Source organism: Mytilus californianus, unplaced genomic scaffold (genome assembly GCF_021869535.1).
Source record: "Mytilus californianus isolate M0D057914Y unplaced genomic scaffold, xbMytCali1.0.p SCAF_5, whole genome shotgun sequence".
Lineage (NCBI taxonomy): Eukaryota > Metazoa > Mollusca > Bivalvia > Mytilida > Mytilidae > Mytilus > Mytilus californianus.
In genome coordinates this window covers 49,053,236-49,077,201 of record NW_026262701.1, presented here as the reverse complement: position 1 = coordinate 49,077,201, position 23,966 = coordinate 49,053,236, and the positions used below count along the sequence as shown (strand labels likewise).

Below are 23,966 nucleotides of genomic sequence, written 5' to 3'. Positions count from 1 at the left end.
GATACAAGACTAACAAAGGCCAGAGGCTCCTGACTTGGGACAGGCGCAAAAATGCGGCGGGGTTAAACATGTTTTTTGAGATCTCAACCCTCCCCCTATACCTCTAGCCAATGTAGAAAAAACAAACGCACAACAGTACGCACAGTAAAACTCAGTTTAAGAGAAGTATATTATTTATGGCCTATGATATTGAAATCCCGGAAAGGTGTAACTCTTTTTCAAAGTTTAACAATGTAAGTGAAACACGTGGGAATTTGTCATTGTTAATCATTTCCGAGTAGTAAGGTTGATAAAAAAGTAGGTTATGTAGTTTTGCTCTCTTGTTCTATATAAGTCAGTGAACTCTAATTAAGGTATATATGCTAGGCAGTCAACCTTAATTGAAAAGACATTTGACAATAAATTTTAATTATGTCTTTTATGTAAGACAGCCAGTCGTAACTGAATAGACATTGCAACCGCGTCTGAAGGTTCGTTTTCTCTCTAGAACTACCGTAAGTGACGCACTTAGAGGATTTACGCTGTTTTCCATATATTTTCCTGACGGCATGGAGCTTGATGGTTTTGTTTATTACTTTTGCCAATTTGGGAGAAAATGAATTCACACGCTGTGAATGGTTGGACAAATTGCCAATCAACTTGAAAACGATTGTCGTTCACAATTTCTAAATTTCCATCTAATGCCTTGATCAATATCGCAACTAAGTATTATAGGGGAGATAGTTTATTTTGATGTTTATTAAATAAGACATCCTGGGAATAAAAATATATTCTGAGGAGATAAATAAATGCGTTTCTCTGGTATGTCCAAGGGATCTAAGATTTTTATCTTTATTTCCAATCAATTGCAAATGATTGACTTTAAAAACAGTGGAATACCGTAAATTTGTTTGCGTACATTGAACTATGCCATAAACTCTTCAATAGATAGGTTGATCTAGGACTCTCCACACAGCAGAAAGTATTACTTGTAGGAAGAAAAGGAGATATGGTGTTTATGACAACAAGACAGTAACCAAATTACAAAAATAACCCAAAGACATGCATTTAGAGGGCAAGATACATGATACTTAAGTCGTCTATACAGCTACTTTTAAATATGTATTTTTTTAGTACTTTAATATAAAGTACGAGAATGTACCTATATGCAAGAAACATGATACGGCAAATCTCTATACAGTAGCTACCTTTGCATAGTAGGTACATTGTTGGTACCTTAAACGTACCGATATAGCTTAGTAATGTCAATAAATAATATGTACTTCTAAACGATTTTACTATTTTAGTACAATTATTTTACAGTACTTAATTTGTACTACGAATTTGACGTATTTGTTTTGTTTCTTCATTGTGTAGTATAGTTAAGGTGCTATAAATATATATTACTTCTTTAGCACTATAATTTAAAAATAAATTTTACTGAAATTGCGATACTACAAAAATTTTTTTAGAGCTGAACTGATACAAAATAGATTTTTTACATAAAAGGTACAACATGTTAAAAATATAAAACGGGAACTAAATCTTGTAGTGCAAATCTAGCCCTTATAAATTATGGAATTATGAAATACTACAATAATTTGGAAGTACTGCTGCAGTACCACCTTATATGGGTACATTTTTCGGTACTTCAAATTTCAGTACTAACAAAGTACACATGCAAAAGTAGCTGTTTACAATAGACAGTTGTCTGTTCAATATGTAAAATTCTAAATTGCACCGAGTTTGCACAACAGGTGAATAAATCAATCAGAAACAATCAAAGATCATATGTAATCAAAACCAAATTCTCTGAGGAAGAAAAAATAATACTAAGTTATGACATATGACAACTACTGACGAAGTATCTGACTGAATTTTATAAAAAAAAAAATGAATTATTTCAGACAACATTGACAATGAAGTTTTAATTGCCTTGCAATAGACTCTGATCAAAACTACAGCAGGTAAGACAAAACTTGAAATATCGCTATTTTCTATTTTCAACACAAATTTAAAAGTATTATCAGATGTTGTGTGTGTTATTTTTGAATATTTTTTCATAATAGGAGTTCCTTTTCATCATCCAAGTTGTGATTGCATGGGATTATTAATTGAATTTAACTAAAGGTGTTAATACAAATGTATAATAACAAGGATTTTAAACTATTTCTGTAAATCATCTTCCACGACAGAAAACACCATTAATACCATATATAAGAAAGAGACAAAAACACAAACAATATAATGAAGCATGTTATTTTGAGGTAGTTTAAAAAATTTGAGCGCAGCCCGAATCTAGACTTGTGACGTCATGAAACGGCTTTTATATGTATAGACATTTTGGTTGCCGTTCTGACTTCACACAGCAATAAACTCCGTAAATTAAAATTAATTCTTATCAATTATAATTCTCACAAAATGCACATAACATAATATCCGGATGCAAAATGTCATCAACAAGGAATAGACACAAACGACGACAAGAAACGGTTCTATATCTGTATTAACTTTCTTGGTGCCTTCATAAACATACAACTTAAGGTTATCACAAACAACTACCCAGTAGACAATAAACTGATACAGATTGAGCAAAACAAACCAACAAAAACTGGAAATAAACTCGGTTGCTCTTGGAGGTTCATATAATCAGTTACTTTTCCACCAGTTCCACTTATCGTTTTGCACGTGACAAGTAAAAATTCGGTGATGTCAGCTAGAAACGAGAAAAAGGACGGAAGTGTGGCTATTTAAAAGAGTTCGTCGACAAAATACCTAATACAATAATACAGACTTTTTTTTTATTAAACCTTGTTTTCCCAACTGTTCATAAATATACATGTACATAAATATTTATTACAAAATCTAAGATTTCTGTTTCTGTTACAGGTAGGGTGAAATAACATGATTAAAAATGTTTATGCATTACATTACTGAATAAATTTTAATTGATTGGTCATTCCTTAAATTATAGATACCTCCACCTTTTTAATAAAGTTTATTTACTAGTTACTACTCGTATATTAATCAAAGACGTGATGATCGTTATATTTTTTTGTAGACATCCTGTTTAATTGTCAGTTTTGACAATTCGATGTTATCGTAGAAGATGACGGGAATTACAAAGTAAAAACTTTAATTTGAAAACTTGTTTTAATCTTTGATTCTTCCTTTTAATTTGATATATTTTGATTTTTTAAATATATATTGAAAACATTTTTTTTTTCATCACGTTCAGTTTTTTTATTTCAAAATGTTGCGTTTACTTATATTTAAGCTGAAGCACGCCTCCGGGAGAGGGATTTTCTCGCTGTGTTGAAGACCCATTGGTGGCCTTGGGCTATTTTATGCTCTTTGGTCGGGTTATTGTCTCTTTGACACATTCCCCATTTCCATTCTCAGTTTTAAACTATGTTTGGAAATAAAATTAACCGAAGATGTATTAATTCAAAAATGCGGGGAAATGTTATACGCCCCGCTTAATATTATATAGCCATTTAGTCCACGCCCAGTCTGGAAAAATTAATCAAATAATATAATCAGATTTGCAGTTCTTCTATTGGTTCCTGGTCACATGCTAATTCAGTTGCTATCGAATTGGAACTAGCACCATCTTCTTTCCTTTGTAGACTATACACATGTTGTCTCAAACTTGTCTGATAGTTTTGTAAATCTGTTGAATGCTTGTTTGTATATTCGTGTGTGAAACCTCCAAAAATACCTCCTAGTATTGGTCCGACCCAGTATATCTACAAAGAACGCATGTAAAAGAAAACAAAATTTTAGCCACATTCAATAATTAATCAAACACCAATTTAGTGCTTTTTTTTAAAATTATTTCACGTTAGTATTAACCAATCTACTAATTTCGCTTCAATGTTATGTGTAACTATATATATTTGTCACTCCTGTTACGCAGGAAATCTGCGTCTGAGTGTTTATCAATAAACAGTAAAACAGTGCAACCAATAAAGGCGATAGTAATTTAACTATGATGAAATCACATAAATCGATTAAGAAGGACAAATGAGATTATTATACTTCACGTTAAAATACCAGATTTTGATTGGCAAATACGGGGGAGGTAATTTACTCTATCCCATGGCTCAGCAGAAGACAATTTTTTGAATGTCACCCTCTCGTGCAGATCAATATTGACACAACATTCAGTATGATAATAAAAAAACACATAGCTGTCAACATTGGCCTCGATTAACAATGTTTTCTCGGGGTAACAATCTGTCATATCAACCTCTCAGCTATATGTTATTTATATAGTAACAAAAAAACAAAAAAAACAAAAAAAAACCGAGGGAATCGCATGAATTCCAAAAGGAGCTAGACCGCTACAATTTCAAAGTGATTCTTTTACTTGTAAACCAACACAGATGCAACACGTGCAGAGCAATTCACAATTGAGAGTACTTGCTAGACTCTGTAACGGTTTGATATTACATCGGTTATTTTTATAGACTTGTTATTAATTGCTCAATGTTAATTTGTTTTATTGTATAGTTTTCTTATTTTATACTTTTGTCTTAGGACTTTCTTTAATGAATTCTAGTTACTAAAAGTCTTATAGTTACCTATTAAAGAAAATTCAAACATATGTTTCTTTTGAAAAGTTAACCTCAAAATTATACGATAGATTGACAAAATCATACCCAGTGATTTTCCCAGGAGTTGTGGATTAAGGCAGGACCAAACGACCGTGCTGGATTTACACTAGCACCTGTAAGATTGAACTGAAAAAGAAAAAAAAAGAAAGATCATACATGTCTTTAACATACTATAGTGAGTGGGGTGATTCTATAAGTTAAATAGTTTGCTACTGATCCCCTACAGATCCTTAGGGGTTTAGTAGCGAACTGTATAAAGAATCTAGCGCACACTGGCCTTCCCTGTCAAGTTTTATATAAAAATAAAACAATGAAATACTCAATGAAATCTTCTGACCAATGGCCAATGGCCAAATTGAATACGGATCCATAGGGGGCCCACGTGTTGGCGTTATACCAATCATATTGTCACTAATTTACCTCGGGTGCGATAAGACGTCACAGTGGCTTGTTGATGATGTTACTGAAGTACGATGGCGACATTATTGGGATGTATTCATAATTGCATCGGTGGTCATGGTAAATTGGAGGCTAGAGTAGTTTATCGATGTCAAATATCAAAAATTTAAGAAGATACAAATAAAACTAAATGACAAAAAATGAGTTAATCGCATGGCTTTAAAAGTAACGCCACCGGATGCATAACAGGTTACAAGCACCATCCGTCATGCAAATTCACACACAGTCAAAATGTCACAACATAGAATAGGACACACGCGTTAAATTGCGGATCAGACGACTGATCTATTGTCTGAAGTCTATTACATTATCAACAAATAATCTTAAATAAAATCTGAGTTTAACGACATTTGAATAACGTGATTCGTTTCGAATAAATGTGTAAACCATTGCAGATTAAGAAAGGAACATATCATTTAATATAACTCCCGCCATTTTTCATGTATCGCCTTGTCACATTTGTGAGTATTTAGATTTGACCTATATAAATTGGCTTGTAATACATTGCTTGATGTACAGATAGATAACACATTGCGTTAAGGATCTCTACAAAATCTATATTATACAAATAATATCTTAAACTACAAAATCTATATTATACAAATAATATCTTAAACTACAAAATCTATATTATACAAATAATATCTTAAACTACAAAATCTATATTTTACAAATAATATCTTAAAGTAGGAAATAATACTTCAAAATATGTCATGAGAGAAAATGACACGTATGACAAATATAAATTCCATAGAGAATATATTCCCAAAAGAGTTTTGATATATAAGTGTATTTAAAACAAATCATTAATTGAACTTGGCCTTCGGTAAAAAAAAACCCTCATTCACTTGGCATGTAACGTATCATTCAAGTTCGCTGTTGTGTAAAGCAAATTCAAAAGACATCTAGCTATTGTATTTGTTTGTCAAGAATAAACACATAAAATTTTCCAGGCTTATAATTTTGTATGTCAAAAGCTCGTTTCAACTACATGACTACGTGACACGGCTACACGAAATTGTATGAAATAATATTTATTTTTTTGTATTTTCTTTAAAATATCTATAGCTGATATGTTTGTAAAGGATGGTCGGTACTCCGACTTTTCTTTCTGATATCTTGTAACACCTGTGTTTTTCGTAGGAAGCAAACGCATAAAAAGTTTCATAATAGTATATGACTAAATGAAGATGTAAGGTAGACGACAATTGGGAACAACCAAACGACATTAAGATCACATACGATTTTTTGATAATGATGCATGTAGAAGATTTAATCGAATCTCTACATAGGTTTTCCCTAATTTCATGAGTCAAACACAGTATAGAATAATGTCATCATGTAACATTCAAGTAGATAATGCCTCACTGTTAATATCCAAAGTTAGACAATTAGAAGTTGCGACTATTAGAGTTACCAATAGAGCAAAAACTAATTGATAAAGGTCAGACATTATTTTATCTAAATAAAACAGATAACACAACACATCTGGTTTTTTTTTAAATTTTTTTTTGCAAAATTTGATCCAGAAAAATAAGTTCTTTAACAGATAATAAATTTGATAAAAACCATGTTCAATATTGAACTAAAACATGCAAAACTTGTGTTTAAAGCAGTTATAGCATATTTATAGTTCAAGTAACATTTTACATATCTGATTATACTGCTTCAGAAATCATGCCAAGTTGATATATCTTTACGAGACAATATTATCTTTATTGAAGAAAATAATATCCCAAATTTGGACTGGTTTAAAATAAAATAAAAAAAATTATTCTTACACAATTCCTATCTTAGCTAATCTTGCATTTATTCTGGATATATATAATAGAGTTTAAAGTATGAATAATTGACAAAAATAAATATGATAAAAAGCATGACTTCCTTTACAGGCAACTTATAAATATATGTCTGTTTTGAGATCAACCCACATTCTGTCAATAACAATACATAATCGTCTGCTTTACTGATTGAAAAAAAACCCTTAACGGTTGTAATTAGTAGATTTATAACTCCTAGCTACATCAACTAAGTCTTAGCGTTAACAATATCAGCACTATTTAGTTTTCTCTGTTTACTTATAGATCAAAGTCTTACTTTAATACCACAGCTGAAGTCATTGTGTATGTATTGACATGATTTATGGCATACTTTTCTAAAATTCTTCTTTGATATATTAGATAAAGAGCTGCGCCATGAGCGCATGACACGCTCGTCGCATTTTTTTAACGAATAAATTCCATAACTCCTCAATATCATATCAGAAATTTATATATATATATAATAAATATAATAAAAGGAGCTTATTTCATAGATATGAACCAGTCAACAAAGTTTCATGAAAACTTCTCAAAGCATTTTTGAGTTATTGTCCCAAAACTGAAAATCCCCCCTTTTATATGAATAAAATCCCATGATTCGAAAACATAAAATCGAAAATTTATAAAATTCGAAAGGGAGCTTTCGTCAATAGATATAAACAAAGCACCAAAGTTTCATGAGAATTGTTCAAAGCATTTTTTGGGTTATAGTCAGAAAACTGAAACGTTACTCATTTTTCATAAATAATATCCCATAACTCGGAAACGTAAAATCTAAAATTTATAAAAATCGATAGGGAGCTTACGTCAATAGATATAAACAATAAACCAAAGTTTCATGAAAATTGATTAATATTAAAATAAGGAGATGTGGTCTGATTGCCAATGAGACAACTAAACGTTCAAATGAAATGGATGTAAGCAATTATAGACAACCGTACGGCCTTCGACAATGAGAAAAACCCATACCGTATGGTCGGCTATAAAAGGCCCCGTCATGAAAAATATACAACAATTTAATTGAGAAAACTAACGGCCTAATTTATAACAAAACAATTTACGAAAAGCAAATATGACCGACATGAACTAACGACAACCACCGACAACTACAGGCTCCTGACTTGGGACAGGCACATAAATAATGTGGCGGGGTTAAACATGTTTGTGAGCGATCAACCCTCCCCTAACCTGGGACAGTGTTGTAACAGTACAACATAAGGACAAACTATAAAAATCAGTTGAAAAAGGCTTAACTCATCAGATGGATAAAAATGGAAATACATCTAACAAAAACACAGAGTGGACGTGGACGGGTACTTATACATCCCCTCAAATCGTCTTTGAGTTATTGTCCGACATGTTGACGACGGACGGACAGACGGACGGACAATAGTATACCATAATACGTACCGTAAACGGACATATAAATCTTAACAAAAATCTGAGTTTAAGAGTCCCTCAAGCAAAGCTGACCTTGGATGCATTTTGGCTATTCTTTTATGTCCTTTAGAAATAGGAAGATGTGGTATGAGTGCCAATGAGACAACTCTCCATCCAAGTTACAATTTATAAAAATAAACCATTATAGATCAAGGTACGACCTTCAACACGGAGCATTGGCTCACACCGAACAGCAAGCTATAAAGGGCCCCAAAAATTACTAGTGTAAAACCATTCAAACGGAAAAACCAACGGTCTAGTCTATATAAAAACGAGAAACACGTATGGACTACATAAACAGACGACAACTACTGTAATCAGATTCCTGACTTAGGACAGGTGCAAACATTTGCAGCGGGATTAAACGTTTTAATGGTACCAAACCTTCTCCCTTTTCTGAAACAATAGTATAACATCACAACATAGAAAAACACACTATAAAATATCAATTGGAAGGCTTAACTCAATCAAAAAACGTAAATTAACACACAATGAACGAATAAATTTGACCTGTGACACCTCAATGCAAATACACATTTAATAAAAAATTACAAGGGATAAATAATTAAAGTCAAAAGTAAATAAACAGGTTTAAACAAAGTTAAAGTATGATATCACTGTGAAATGTCAAACATTTTTTAGAAAATCATGTTTGATTATAAAGATCCTAACAATTTTACGTTTTTATTCATCCTAGCTTTACATGTTTAAGTTTAAGCGTTCCTGATGAAAGTATATCCACAAAAGCTCTTCGGACGCATGTTTATAAAACATTATATATATTTTTTTCATTTGAAGACTTTAATATTATATTAACTACAAACGCAACTGTATTGATTTATTGATTGATTGGTTTTTAAAGACACTTTCAGCACTATTGTGATATTTCGTGGCGGTCATTTTTAAAAATGGAGGAATCTGGAGTGCTAGGAGAGAACTACCGACCTTAGGCAGGCAAAATGACAATCCATGTCAATTAAGAGTGGAGTCGAGCGCGCCTTCCACGTGCGAGATTCATACTCAAAACCTCAGTGTTGACAGGCTAGTGATACAGTTGTTTTGTACTTAGACCACTCGGCCACCAAGGCCCCTAACTGTATTGACTTATATAATCTAATGTAATATTTGACATCATGTACATTTATTACATATTATAACAGGAAAAGGTTTGAAATTAGACATGAAGTGGAAAAGACTACGAAATAGTCAACATTTCACTTTAAATTGTCTACTACGAAAAGAATTGTTGCCATTTTGTTTTCTTTTTCGGTCTATTTTGGTTATAATATATAGCTCCTCGTATATTCAAGTAATTAAACATCCCTGTCATCCAACTTTCAATCATCCGTGATGAAGGTAAACCAGGCAATGCAGTGTTGTATTACAATAAAATTTGGACATTCAGTATTTTGAACGACGTTGTAGCTCAAAATGGAGTGGTTTTTCTAGCTAGGAAATTCATTGAAAATTTAAGTTTAAATGTATTTGTAATTATTAATTTTAATCGCAAAACGTTTTTCTTGGTGGAACGATTAGACACGAATTCATTAAGTGATATCATCCAGACTCGTCAAATTCAAAATGGCTTCCTTTCTAACTTGTCTTATAGGAGCAGGAAAACAAAAAATGGTAAAGGTCCTCGAACGCAATACTGTTTTAAATTATTCTTTTAGAACCGAAAAAATTCATGGCAGCCGTGTTTATAAAGATTTTAACTTGGGCAATACACTATTTTCAAAAAGTGACCCGTAGCTAACACTCAGGATTACAATTTTACGAAAACAAAATGTAAAATCGCATATAAACCATGGCTACCATGAATTATTTCGAATTGAAACACATGGACATATAGGATATTCTAGTACGTCGATAAGACACCAACCCTATGACTTAAAGACATCATATAGAAAAATACACTCTGAAATAGATGTTTGTATCATTGTGTTGCTATTTCATTGTACTATTCTACGCCTCCTTTGATTCAAACCAACTTAGCCCGTTGATCTAGTTTAAGAAAACTTGTACATTATCTCTTTAGAAGTGTTGAATACATCAACACATATTCTTCAATCCATTGCCTAACCATTTTTTCTCGGTTAGATGTCCAGTTCATTTTATCATGACCTTTGAATTCATGATCTTTCCATTACAAACAGACTTGATGGGATTTTCACATAAACGCTTTCTCCGTAATCATCACATTCTCCCTCTAATTGCTTCCGGTGAAATACAGAAATCATTTCATCACAACATACGGCGATCCGTTATTCCCTATATAATATTTCCAAAGGTTTCCGGTGTTTATCGTTCCTAATGTTCACTCATTATCAGATTGTTGACAAGTACAGTTCAATTTTAAGGCATCTTTTTGCTTCGTTAATTCAGTCTTCATTACATGGCTGCAATTAAGATCTAATTACCGAAATGTATTAAGTATCTGTTATATTATTGATTTCCAGCTCGCGGTTGTTTGAAAAGTATTACTTTCTGCATTTTCTTATCAATCCAATATTGTTTTATTCTGTAGGATATTAAACAAAACTGCACGTTTTTTTTTAACTTCGTCTCTGATTTTGCCTTTAAACTTTTTTTTATTTCGAGCGCTACTGGTGAGGTAGCTGTAGAAGAAACTCGTCTGTCGTACCAAATTATGAACCTGGTATCTTTGGTGATTTTTTCTCGACAAAGAAGTGTTTGCGCCAAGTGAATCAAATTTATCCTTTTTGCTTGCAGATTGACTGTTGTTTTTTTCCAGAAAAAACAAAATTCGCAACAAAATCTTTATTTATATATTTTAAAATGATGAACATTTTCAATACCAGTGGTCAAAATGATAACACAAAATTGTTTAGAATATCCTTAAATGACTCAGTGTAACGACAATGTAATAACATCCTTTGATAACTTAAAAAATTGAATACAGCTTTTTGCATAACAAATTCAATATCGTTTTTCAATGATTAGTTTTTATTACTCAGTAAAGTTACCAGGATAAGAATTTTGTACACCAGACGCGCGTTTCATCTTTTAAAGACTCATCGGTGACACTCGAATCAAAAAGTTGAAAAAAAAACCAAAGAAAGTGCGAAGTTAAAGATCATTGAGTATCCACAATTCCGAAAGGTTTTTGCAAAATACAAAGGTAATCTATTCCTATACTAGGGTAGAAAATTGTTAGTATTTCGAAAAATGCAAAGTTTTGTAAACAGTTGATTTATAATAATGACCATATCAATGATAATTCATGTCAACACAGAAATTTTTGAAGAGAAGTTAAGAATATAGTATATTAAGAATATATCAGCAAAAATATTTGAAGGCGAAGGGTGGCGCCACTGTTAATTTTTCAGAGAACCGTGTCAAAATTATTGCAGAATTCTGCAAAAATCCGGCTTTTCCGAAATTCACTTACATGTTTGACGTTACAAATACGTCACTTATGACGCAATTGGTGAAAATCGGTTTCAGCTGAAACAATTTGACATTTTAAGATATGTTTTTATCAAAATTTAAACACATTATCGCCTCAAATTTTTTTAAAGATGTTTGGGGCCAAAATTAAGAGTTAGTGAACCAACTCCTTTAAATATTTAGTCTTTAAAAACGAACATTTTGAAAACAGCATTGTATACGAGTTCAAAAATAAATAAAGCAAATAAGAGACTGCATTCTTATGGTTCCACCCACAGCTATTGTAATGACACAGTCATGATTTGTATGATAGACAATGTCTCTCTTTATTTTTGATTCCTATACTTCTTTGACTTCCTTTGCCTTCAAATACAACCATGTTTGTTATTAGAATAAAGATAGAAAACTAAACGAGAATTGTTAATACCACAAAGTATTAATAAAATTAATAAAATATGAAAAGGTTCAATGATAAATGTCAGTGTCAAAACTAAACCTTATATTTTGTTTTACGTCTTACATTTTGATGTAAACATTAGATAAAATGTTTTTCATATCAGTTTCATTTTTTTTTTATCTCTGATAATTTCTTTAAAACAATTACAAAAGTCTCCATGACAATTTTGTACTCGGGACTTTATAACGCCTCTTTTATCATGTATTGGAGAATGTTATTTATGGTTTCGTCAAGAAAATATGGAGAAATAACCAAACATTACAATTAGGAGTTACAACAACTTGTAAATTTTAACAACTTTATTCTGATTTAATGTTTCCATCTTCCTTTTGCAAACATATAAAACTAATTGACACGATGTATGTCTTTCTGAAATGTAGTATTTTGTATAGATCTGCGTGCTTCGTTTACAGTTTGACAAAATAAATCAACTAAAATGTAATCTGAACAGTTATACAATCTAAAAAGAATAGATCTTTATAACTTAATGGAAGAAAAGCATGCGAGGGTTTACGAAAAGATAAAAAAATCTTAAAAGCACACAAAAGATAATAACACTATCGATATATTTTCTATCTCTATTCAAAATATGGCCTCAAAGTCACAAATTCTGAGAAAAAGGGCATTTATGGATAACATTTTTCAATAGATACATCAAACGTCTGGCAATTGGAAAATATGACACATAATAATATTAAGTTTTACAAGTATTTTTATTTATGTTAAGTTAATACTTATTTCACCATTTAGCAAATTCCTCTGCGTGTACACGAATTGTGTAAAAATGGATCTACATAGAATCTTAAAAAGTTGCTATAACTTCGACTTCAAAACAATTTTCTAATTCCATTTTATGTCAGGGACACTTGTGTGACATAAAGATTAAGTAGAATGTAAGCTTAAATTTCTGCGACGCTGGTCATTAGAATTAAAATAATTTTATATTTTTTTAAGATTTCTTATTGATGCAAATGTATACTTGTAAACTAGCTATAAAAATAATAAATTGAAAAAATTCATACTAACAACCGCCCACCGTCAAAATGTATTATCAAGACCTAAGATCTAGACAAACCAAGTGCACACGAACAAAATAACTGCCCTTTCGCATCAATAAGGTTGATTTGTACAATCAATTCGCGCAAGGGATATTAACACGCATATTACGTGATCACGATATAAGCGAAAATTCCACGTTTATAGTATATTGTCACTCGAAACATTCATTCGATCACAAAGATAAGGAATCTAATTCTTATAAAAATAGTTAAGCTTTCTTGCCAAACACTTTCAACATTTCATGATGCTAACTTTAGTGACAGTAGCTATTGAGGCATGCTATTATGTTCTATATGCTGAATGCATATTGCAATACAGAACAAGTAAAAATTTGGATAGGAGAAAAAATTACCCCCCCCCCCCCCCCCCCCCCCCCCAAAAAAAAAACATACAAAATTCCCTTCCTTCTCTGGGAACCGAAATATATATTTCAAGAATAGGTGAGAGACGATTCTAAATTCTCTTTAATTTGTGCCTTCTTCGATTGTCATATGATTGTTAAATATGACAAAACTAATATTTTATACGATTATATATTTATATATGTAAAGTAAAGTGCTATGACAATTGAAAACAAATTAGCGCAAGGATAGGATTTTCTTTGTTATCGACGTTCTACGTTGCACAGTGTTCACATGTTAAATTTGAATTCAGACGTCAGATCCCAGCAGTGTCGATTTCGTTTGACAGGTTTGCATATACGTCGACGCGTAATTACAAAGAAATAAATTGTGTGCAAATGTCAAAGATTGCATCCTCAAAGTATTAAAATCAATTGTATCTATAGGAAATTTTCACAATCTCTCGGTAAGAGCTTTTCTTTATGACATACTTTGTTGCATTTGTTTACCATTATAAAGTTCAACAGTTGGAGAAACGTTTATTAATTGACGAAATGTTTGAAAGCTAGCAGCGCAAAGTACTTGGTATATTCATAGATGTATAAACCCATACATTATACAATCTATGGTATATTCAAAATATCATGTTTGGCCAGGTTTTCGTGAAATCTCATGATACCTTCCCTTTACATTCTTCTGTTAATACGTTATATGTATTATATACAATAAAACATTGTATTTTGGGGCATTTTTCAAGATATACTTCTGATTCAAATCCAGAGTGAAAAGTTATGTTCAGTCGAAAACACTGCCCTCAAGCGTTCTGATCTAAACTTATTCTACTAAAATAGTCGATTTTTTAAATTAAACAATTTATATATAGAAACTGTTTCAACGTCTTGCAATAGCATTCAACAATAGGCACAAGTACCCTTTGCAATCCGGTACTCCTCAGTTCAATTTTTATCGGTTCACGTTTTTTGATATGAAATAAAATAAGATGCAACTGGAGTTGACCGATGTACATATCATGTAAATATATTTTGAATATCCAAATGCATGAACTCATGAAGAGGGAGAACTGGAGTGTCAACGGGTAAGCGTCTTTTGCTATGCATGCTTCACCAACTATTTGAATTTAGACTCAGTCAAAATGTCATGATAAGCAATAAATAACAATACGTAAATTTATTATGACATTTGAAATTTTATCTTAACTTAATGGCATACGATACAGAAGATATCTCGCGTTGATTTTTCCTTACAATTTTGACACAAGATGCATAAGATTGCCGTAGCCATATTTGGCATAACTTTTCAGAATTTTCTGTTTTAATGCTCTTCAGCTACGTACTTGATTTGCACTTCAAACTGTTTTGTTTCGAACGCCACCAATTAGTATCATCTAGACGAACCGTAACAAATTTTAAGCCTGATAGCTTTGGTGATTTTTTGTACCCATTGATTGCTACTTGAAATATCAATCTACCAGTTTCGTAAATTCGACAAATATGTTGTCGATCAGTTCCAGCATTTCAGATATATCGTCTTCGGTGTATTTATAGTTTGAATCAGTTTGTTTTTTACACAAAGTAAGATGATGTGATGAACGAAAACAACCAAGTTGCTCTACGATATCCTTTCATTGTATCTAATGGATAATTCAATTAAAACTTTTGATTTAATTTAGGGATATAAAATTAAAAAATAATTAAAAAAATAAAAGCATTGCATTTAGGCGCCCTCCCCTCAACTATATAAACTTCAATTTTACCACCCTATCAACTGTAGACATTGATAACTTTTCCTTCTGCAGTTCCTAGTACAATTTTGATGAGCCTTGTCGAATAGATAGCACGAACGTCTGCTTCATTCATGTCCTTGGTTATAAGCTTTCTATGTATTTCAATGAATATACTATTAACTAGAATTCTATTAATTAATGTTAACCATTAAACATGTATAATCAAAGAATGCAATCAAAACTAAAGACAAAATTGTCATTGCTGGCTAAAGATAACGATCACTGTATCTTAGTGGCTGTTTATATGCTGAAGTTGTCATATAAAGCGGAACACTTACCACCGTAAAAAACAAATTGATATCAAAGATATAATTTTAAACAATACATACGGGCGATTCTAATTTCTAAGATGTTTGTACCTTACTCGGTTTTCATTTAATCAATAAAAGACGGTTAAACTAATATTTAGTATGAACTGTATGTGCGTATAATAAAATGCCATAATTATTGAGCGCAAGGGTAAGCTTTTTTCTTTGTAATTTGCAAATTTCGTTGCACAGCGTTCACAAGTGAAATTACAGTTCAGACGTCAGATATCAGCAGTAACGATTTCGTTTGACATGACTGCGTATAAAGCGACTCTTAATTATAAAGAATTTAATTGTGTGCTAATGTCAAAGATTTCAATCTCATACTATTTAAATCAATTGTATCTATAGAAGATCTTCACACACTCTCGGTATGTTCTTAATTAATGACAAACTTTGTTGCACTTGATTTCCATTATAATTTTAACAGTTCAGCAGGAATTTGCATAAAATAACGGAATGTTTCACAATTAGCAGTGCAATATGGTATAAATTTATTTAAGGTCAACTTAAATGAGTTGGAACTTAGTTTCTTTGTAGTTGTATTTGTGATTCAAAATATAAACTAGTTTGTATCAAATATCACATTTTGAAATGACTCTTTCTAAAGTTTCAGTGCGGTTCCCTGAACGTTTCGACTTCTTGTTGTAGATGTAAATGTTGTTACAGTGAATTTGTAAAATCGGGGATTTTGTAAAAATCCCTGAAATAATTAGTGATTTTGTAAAGTCCCTGAAATATTTAATGATTATGTAAAAACCATGAAATTGTAAGGAATTTTAATCACCGAAAATATTGCTGGGGATTTGGTGTAAAGCTTACAAGTCTATAATTTGAAATGTATTTTTCTTGATATACATGATATAGATAAACCATATTTTTTTTAAATATATTTATTTAATAAACATTATTGGTTTACACTATTTAAAGTGGAATTGAATAAAAGGCATATTAGAGTGTTTATGAATAAAAGACGTATGTACAGATTTAAAGACTACAATTAACTTAGTGTTGCATAATAAGTTTGGTGGCACACTTGTTTTTAACATCTCCAAATCGAAGAACTCAATACCGTGACTTTTTATATGTAGCATACTAATAAAATAACACTTTATTTGATTTTTAGATTTCCTTTTTTCTTAACATGTGCCCTCTTAGGCTGACCTGTCTTCATGCGGACATTTACCTTGTGCACATGGTATATATAGTTTTAATTAAAAATAGCATGGTTTTACTCATAAATTAACACACTTTTTATTGATATGAAAATCATTTTCAGTATATCTTCGATCTTGGTTTTGCGCAGATTAGAAATTACATTAGTTTACTTGGAAGCCCAGGGTAATTGTAGATTGCACAAATATTACCTAATATTAATATCATAAGCAAACATTATTGAATGGAATGTCTCTACTGAATAAACAGAACTACTGGAGTAAATGAATGTCAGCGTATATATAAATAAAAGTTGCTCTCTTTTGTCTTGAGTTATGTATATAAGCCTCAGAATGACGTTGATTAGAGATGATGTGTAAATATTTCAACATGAATTAGATACAGAACAAAGGTAAAAAAAAAAACGGTCCGGTAACAACCGTTGTCGTATAGTTTGTTTTTCTGTACGAGTAGTCAGGTTAATGTCTGAGGCGATAGCCGAGGACATTTACCTTGCTACAAGTGCAGAACAAACTATACGGCTGGATGATAATAACTCGTTTCTTTTGTAACTTTTGTTTTGCATATTACGTGTACGATGTTTTAATTAGAACATTATACTTTGTGCTTTTTCAAGACTATTACATGAATAAAAAGATGAAACACAAAAAAATGTCTACCAGTGTTGAAATGAGGGAAAACATAGTTTTGTTTTCCACCGCCTCACTTTTGAAAGTTGACGGGGGCAGTTGACTACCTTCTCCGGATCCTATGTAGTGATATATACTCTTCCACTCCCAAGAAAAAAAACCCAATCATACATACGTACGAACAAAGAAAACCAAACAAGGAAACAAATAATAAAAAAAATATATGAACAACTCATTTAAGATTTGTTTTTAAACTCAACGACGTATGAATATATTAAGATAAGAAAGAGAAATCAGACAATCGTAAATAAACATGCGTAAAGATGAAATCAAAAGAGCAATTATATGAATCTAGAAAAAAGTTTTTTTCCTTATTTATGGGGAATAAAATGTAACGAACAATAAAGGATTTTCTCTTGTATTGATTTTTGGATCCACGTATTTTGGAAATAAAATATTTCAGTTTGTTTTCGAGCTCATTGGAGTACAGTGATTTCGAATAGACCAAAGGATTTATCACGTGACACTATATGTTTTCCTTTACCGTCCCAATGTCCAAAACGGGTGAAACTGATTTTGCACAGTTGAACTAATTCATTGAAGATGACAAATTTGAAGAAGAAAAGAGGCAATCTTCCATAGAGTTAAATTCAGAAGACTTGCAAGATTTCAGTTTTCCTACTAAGCAATCCGACGAGAAGTTTGTACATGGAAACAATTTGTGGTTACTGTAACTCTTGCAGACAGTAAATCCGTAGCTACTTTATTTAATTTATCATTTTGGGAAACCTTTCATATAAATTATATTTATAAAAACAGGCTGTTGGTTCACAAAGTGTACGATAAAGTGCCTATGAACTCATGTCCGTGTAACACCCGTTACAGTACTTTTTCTATAGCTCTGTAGCGCTGGGTCGTATGTAATATTGTGTTTAATTGCGTGTAAAACAGAAACAAAATATTAAAGCACTGCACCGGGCGTCTTGATTTTCCACTTTTATTTCGATGCACTTTAAAGCAAATACACTTGGTGCTTCCGATTATAGTCAAAACAACGAAAGGTAGAAATAAGAATAAAGTGTTTATAAGAAAATGGCGTCTTAATCTTCCCCTTTTCTTTCCATGCACTTTAATTCAAATACTTGCCTCTTATAGTGCTTCCGGATATAGTAAAAACACCGCAAGGTATTAATAAAAAATAAATGTTTATAAGAAAATGGCGTCTTGGTCTTTCCCTTTTCTTTTGATGCACTGTAATGCAAATTCCTGCATTTTACGGTGCTTCCGTTTATAGTCAAAACACTGTATAGGTATTGATAAGAAGAACATGAGCAAGAAGAAAATACACAGAGAGTGATTTAAGTTACATGAAAACTAAACTTTACTGCTTACCTCCTTATAGGTATCAGACCATCAATTCGTCCACTCCAATTTAGAACATAAAAGTAACCTTATTCTAACGAAAAATAGTGTTGTTGATGTTGTTTGCTTAAACTAGCAGATGACGTTACATGAATGTTACTTTTCCTGATTGAGAAATACATGTATATATTGATCATTTTTAGCTAAAATGTACTTGTGTATGAACTTGCATCGCAACTTTTGGGTAGATGCGCTTAATAGTATTCTAATGAAGACTTTCAGTAACCTTCTATTTTTAGCACGAACATCGTGTGTCATTTCACCTCTTTAAACATTGGTTGCAAATTGGCATGTTGAAGGTTGATAAATGTATAATTCAGGATATACATGATTTACATGAAGTCAAATTTAGAGTAAATATTTAGAGAGCTGTGAAAATTGAAAAATTTGCCTGAATACATAGGGATTTTCAATTGGTGGTCTGACGCCTATATATATGGCGGCACATCTAGATAAGTAGACATTTGAGGAAACTGTCGTACACCTACGATAAGGATTACAGTTACATTTACAGGTAGCATTTAAATCTTGGGTCGTCTCAAAGTGTAATTATAAACTGTCGTTCCACAACCAGGTCTAACTCCTATAATGATTTTCTATAGTTGAATCACCGGGTTTTTTTAAAGAAATATATGTAGTAATGTGTACACATTAATTATTGTGCAAGGTGTTATCCAGGTTGAGCATGCTATAAATGAACGGCGTATGATAAAATGGACAAACACCAGTTAATCAATTTTACACGAGACATGAAAAACAATTCACAATTGTCGTCGGATGGATTGAGACAGTTAGAAATTAATTTCAGCAAGACTAGTGTAAAGAAAGAGCGACCAACCAAGGAGCATGTTGACAATAATTAATGTTAAATCTAAGACATACAATTTTCTTTTTTTTAAGGAATGAGGGGGTACAGCGAATGGATCCTTAAGGACTATTTATTTTACATGGCATTATGCTAACCGGACGGTATATTTATACTATCTTTTTTTTTCTGAATTGGGCATGTCGATAATTCTCTCCCATGAACATGGGTGAGTCTGGTCTGCTCGAATGATGAGCTGTAATTCATGATCCGAGACCAGTACAATTTTCTTGAAATTGTCCTATAGAGTGCACTTATGACAGTCACACAAAGTTTATCCGCAAAATTAATCCCGGTGTTGAATAAAAAGGATTATTAAAAGGTGCAAAGGTATATCAGGCGAGAAGAAATTGCTAAAACAAAATCACACATTATTCAATTCGGTTAGGGATCAGTTGTGGATATAGAAGTGAAAATGTGAAAACGAAGGGCATTAATAGTTCAAAAGCATTGCACTGCGGCGAGTATATTGAATATTTTGTGTAAATTGCTTATTGCATTTCCCCGTGATTATCAAGTGCACCGTTTGTAAAGTACCCACTTAACGATTTTTTTTTCTGATTTTGCTATACTAAATTAAGACACAATTTTGGAACTATACCTTATAGAGAAGTACTCTGTTTCTCGGGAAACGCGTATGGTTCTCTGCTGTTTTTGGTAGGCGACAAAAGATATCCAAACAGATATCCAGTTTTGACACCCTAAACAAGACAACAGATTGTTTGAAAACCCAAGAACATGTACAGTGCAGAAAATTAAAAAAACTTATCATACTCTTTAAAGTAAAGGTTGAACACACTATCGGAGAATTAAAAAAATACAAAGTTACGAGGATTTTAGGTGATAGCCCATACAGATTCAAATTAGAAGTGTAATACAATTAATGTATAAGTGTGAAAACTTTATTCCCTGTACGACTATAATACACTTCATTCTCGTTCATGTATAGTGATTTTAGACGGGTTTACTTATTTGTTTAAGTATTTTGTTTGCTAACATGGCCCAATATTTCAGAAATAAGAAGTGACGGGAACACCAATTAGTCTTTCTGGTCAGGGAAATTTAATTAAAATGTTTTAATAAAATATTAAAGATTGAAAAAGTAGACTCGACAAAACAATTGTAAAAATTCAGGGTGGAGGTCGCTCTGATCGTCGTCTTGCAGTTTATTGTTACTTAGGTAATTTATGAAGAACGATTGTGGAAAATGTTCACATCCCATACCCGAAATTATTTAAATATTCTTTTACTTTTAATAATTTCATAATTATCTAGAAAAAAAGTAAATAGAAAGTTTATGTTTTGCTTTCGTTTGATGGTCCGCCATCGTACTGGAAATTAGTTATTAAAGAGTCGAAGCAATTTTTGCCGGGGTAGTTTAGACACAGTGTTAACCGCGAGGTATTATCATTACATAATTCAGATCAAGATATAACATGATGAATCGAGTGACCCGACCTGCTCATATGTGTTGTTTATTTGTCTTTATTTTAATATTTTGTATGAATTGTATATGCGTATAATAAAATTCCATAATTATTGCGCGCAAGTTAGGGTAATCTTTTTTTCTTTGTGATTTGTGAAATTACAATTGAGACATCAGATATTAGCAGTAACGATTTCGTTTGACATGATTGCGTATAAAGCCACTCTTAATTATAAAGAATTTAATTGTGTGCTAATGTCAAAGATTTCAGTCTCGTACTATTTAAATCAATTGTATCTATAGAAGATCTTCACACACACTCTCGGTATGCTCTTAATTAATGACAAACTTTGTTGCACTTGGCTTCCATTATAATTTCAACAGGTCAACGGAAATTTGCATGAAACGCCGTAATGTTTGACAATTAATTAGCAGTTCAATATGGTGTATAAACACAAATGAAATAAACATTTTATAAATTTAGTGCGTGTTTGTATATAAATATCAACAATTAATGAGCTCTAATAACTATATTGTACTTGAAAAACTATGTAGATTTATAAAAATTATAAATGTGAGGGTCACTCCTCCTGGTTAGTTTGTAATTTAATGTTTATGTCTGTATTGTTCACATGTGCTTTAATATTTAATGTAATTGTTAATACATATATATTCATGATGAACAATGTCTGTATTGTTCACATGTGCTTTAATATTTAATGTAATTGTTAATACATATATATTCTCTGTAACTATGTAATTTGTAGTTAATGAGTAATAAAATTCATTCATTTGTTGATATACCTTCACCAGGAACGCTCCAACTTAAACATTTTAAGAAAGTTCGCTGCTCAGTTTCAAGCTTTTCATAACACTAGTATATATTGATAGGGGATTAATAAAGGAACAAAAAGAGCAAAAATAAAATAAAGGTCAATGTGCTTGTTTTCGAGATATTAGCCATTGAAATTTTGGCGGGAAAATATCCTCTCTTGATTTTTCATAGCTTTATTATTGACAAGTTAAAGTTCTCAAAAACTTTTAAAAAATAATTAAGATTTTATAAGACTTTTACAGATGGCTTATAATTATACATATAAAAGATTAAAAAAAAAAATAGGGTCAATGGGCAAATTTTTTTAAGGCATTCAAATAGATAAAAACCAGAGGATTCCGAAAATCTGACAAAAAATTCCAAAACATGACAAACGAACTTCCTTAAAGCCAGGAAAGCGTAAAAACGTTGCAACGTTAGGAGGTATATGACCAAATTGGACCTTAGCAGAATAGAAAAATTCATCTTATGTTCACTTTTCCTTGGAGAGTTGTAACTTAGTTTCTTTATTGTTGTATTATTGATTCAAGATATAAGTTTGGCTGTATTAAATGTTACATTTAGAAATGACGCATTTTTTAATGCTTCTCTGCGGTTCTCTGACTGTTCGACTTTAGGTTTTAGATGTATATATATTTTTTTTTAATCACATGGTTTAATTACTTGCAAACAAATACACCTTTTTTTTATATGAAAATCATTTTCAGTATATCTTCGATCTTGGTTTTACGCAGATTAGAAAATTATATTTAGTTTACTTGAAAACCAAGGCTAATTGTAAATTGCACAAATATTAAATAATATTAATATCATAAACAAACATTCATGAAGAAAATGCTTCTACTGATTTAAACAAAAATACTGGAGTTAATGATTAACAGCGCATATACATATAAAAGTAGTTCTCTTTCTTTTCGAGTTATGTACATAAATCCTCAGAACGACATTGAATCGGGATAATATTTAATTATTCCATTATTATTGTGTTAAACTCATTGTAAAAGAAAAACGTATTAAAGCACTACACCAGGGAGTCGAATTGTCTTTCCCTATTCCAACGATGCACTTGGTCCGAGGACACAGTTATCTACCTTCAATTTTCGTTGTCCACAAATGTAGTTCCCTTTAATTTCAGTGTTTTTTTTCTTATTTTTTTTCTTTGTCTTTTTTTGGAATTTTTCATTATTTGTTTTGCATTTAGGTGAAAGATAAGACTTCAAATATACTGTCTGGAAAAAATCTTTTTGAAATTTTCTGTAGAAATGAGTGATTTGGTCAGGTAAATAAAGGTGGAATTTCCTCTTCTCGGAAGCTCTCTGGCTTCATCCTTACCGGTGTCCTTATGTTTGGGGTTACCAGGAGAGAATGAGCTGGTAGACTTTTCTGAATTTTTGATATGTTTTGGGATAAAAGTCAAACTTTATGCACACCAAATCTTTTTAGAATAGAGCAGGTGGAATTTTTTTTAATTGCCATTATGTTTTAATAGACAAATAGGGGAAAATAACTGTGTTCTCGGGCCTAAGAGGCTGAACCCACTGTACCCCAAAATGGACATTTTGGTCCCCTGATTTGCACAATTTGCCTCAAAATTGAAATGTAAAGATATTTCATTGTTAATTTATAGTAAATAATTGGAAAATATTTTTAAATGCCAAAAAAATCCTATTTTGCCATATTTTTGGATTGTTATTTATATGTTGAAACTTTTGGGGCAAATCTCAAAACAGGGGCTCATAATTTTTCTATTTTGAGCAAATTCCTACTCATTCTGATAAGAAATAGTTCTTTAAAGTTTAAATGGAGGGATTTATTCAAAAATACTTAGCAAAATTACAAGAAAAATCTGCCCCTGGCCAAAATGGGCACTGTCTGATTTGGACAGGGACTTGTACGCCTAATGGCAAATATGGGGT

At 31.6% G+C, this 23,966-nt stretch overlaps 1 protein-coding gene across 1 annotated transcript in view; it reads right to left on the bottom strand.

Moving 5' to 3' along the window:
- Nucleotides 1–2,779: 2,779 nt before the first annotated feature.
- The window catches only part of LOC127702415 (aquaporin-4-like), a 40,990-nt gene continuing 19,803 nt past the window's right edge, over nucleotides 2,780–23,966 (bottom strand). The window contains exons 2-3 of the mRNA XM_052206622.1: nucleotides 4,644–4,724; nucleotides 2,780–3,728 (exon numbers count right to left, since the gene is read on the bottom strand). Coding sequence (XP_052062582.1) covers nucleotides 3,519–3,728; nucleotides 4,644–4,724 — 291 coding nt within the window. The 3' untranslated portion in view covers nucleotides 2,780–3,518. The remainder of the gene's footprint in view (nucleotides 3,729–4,643; nucleotides 4,725–23,966) is intronic.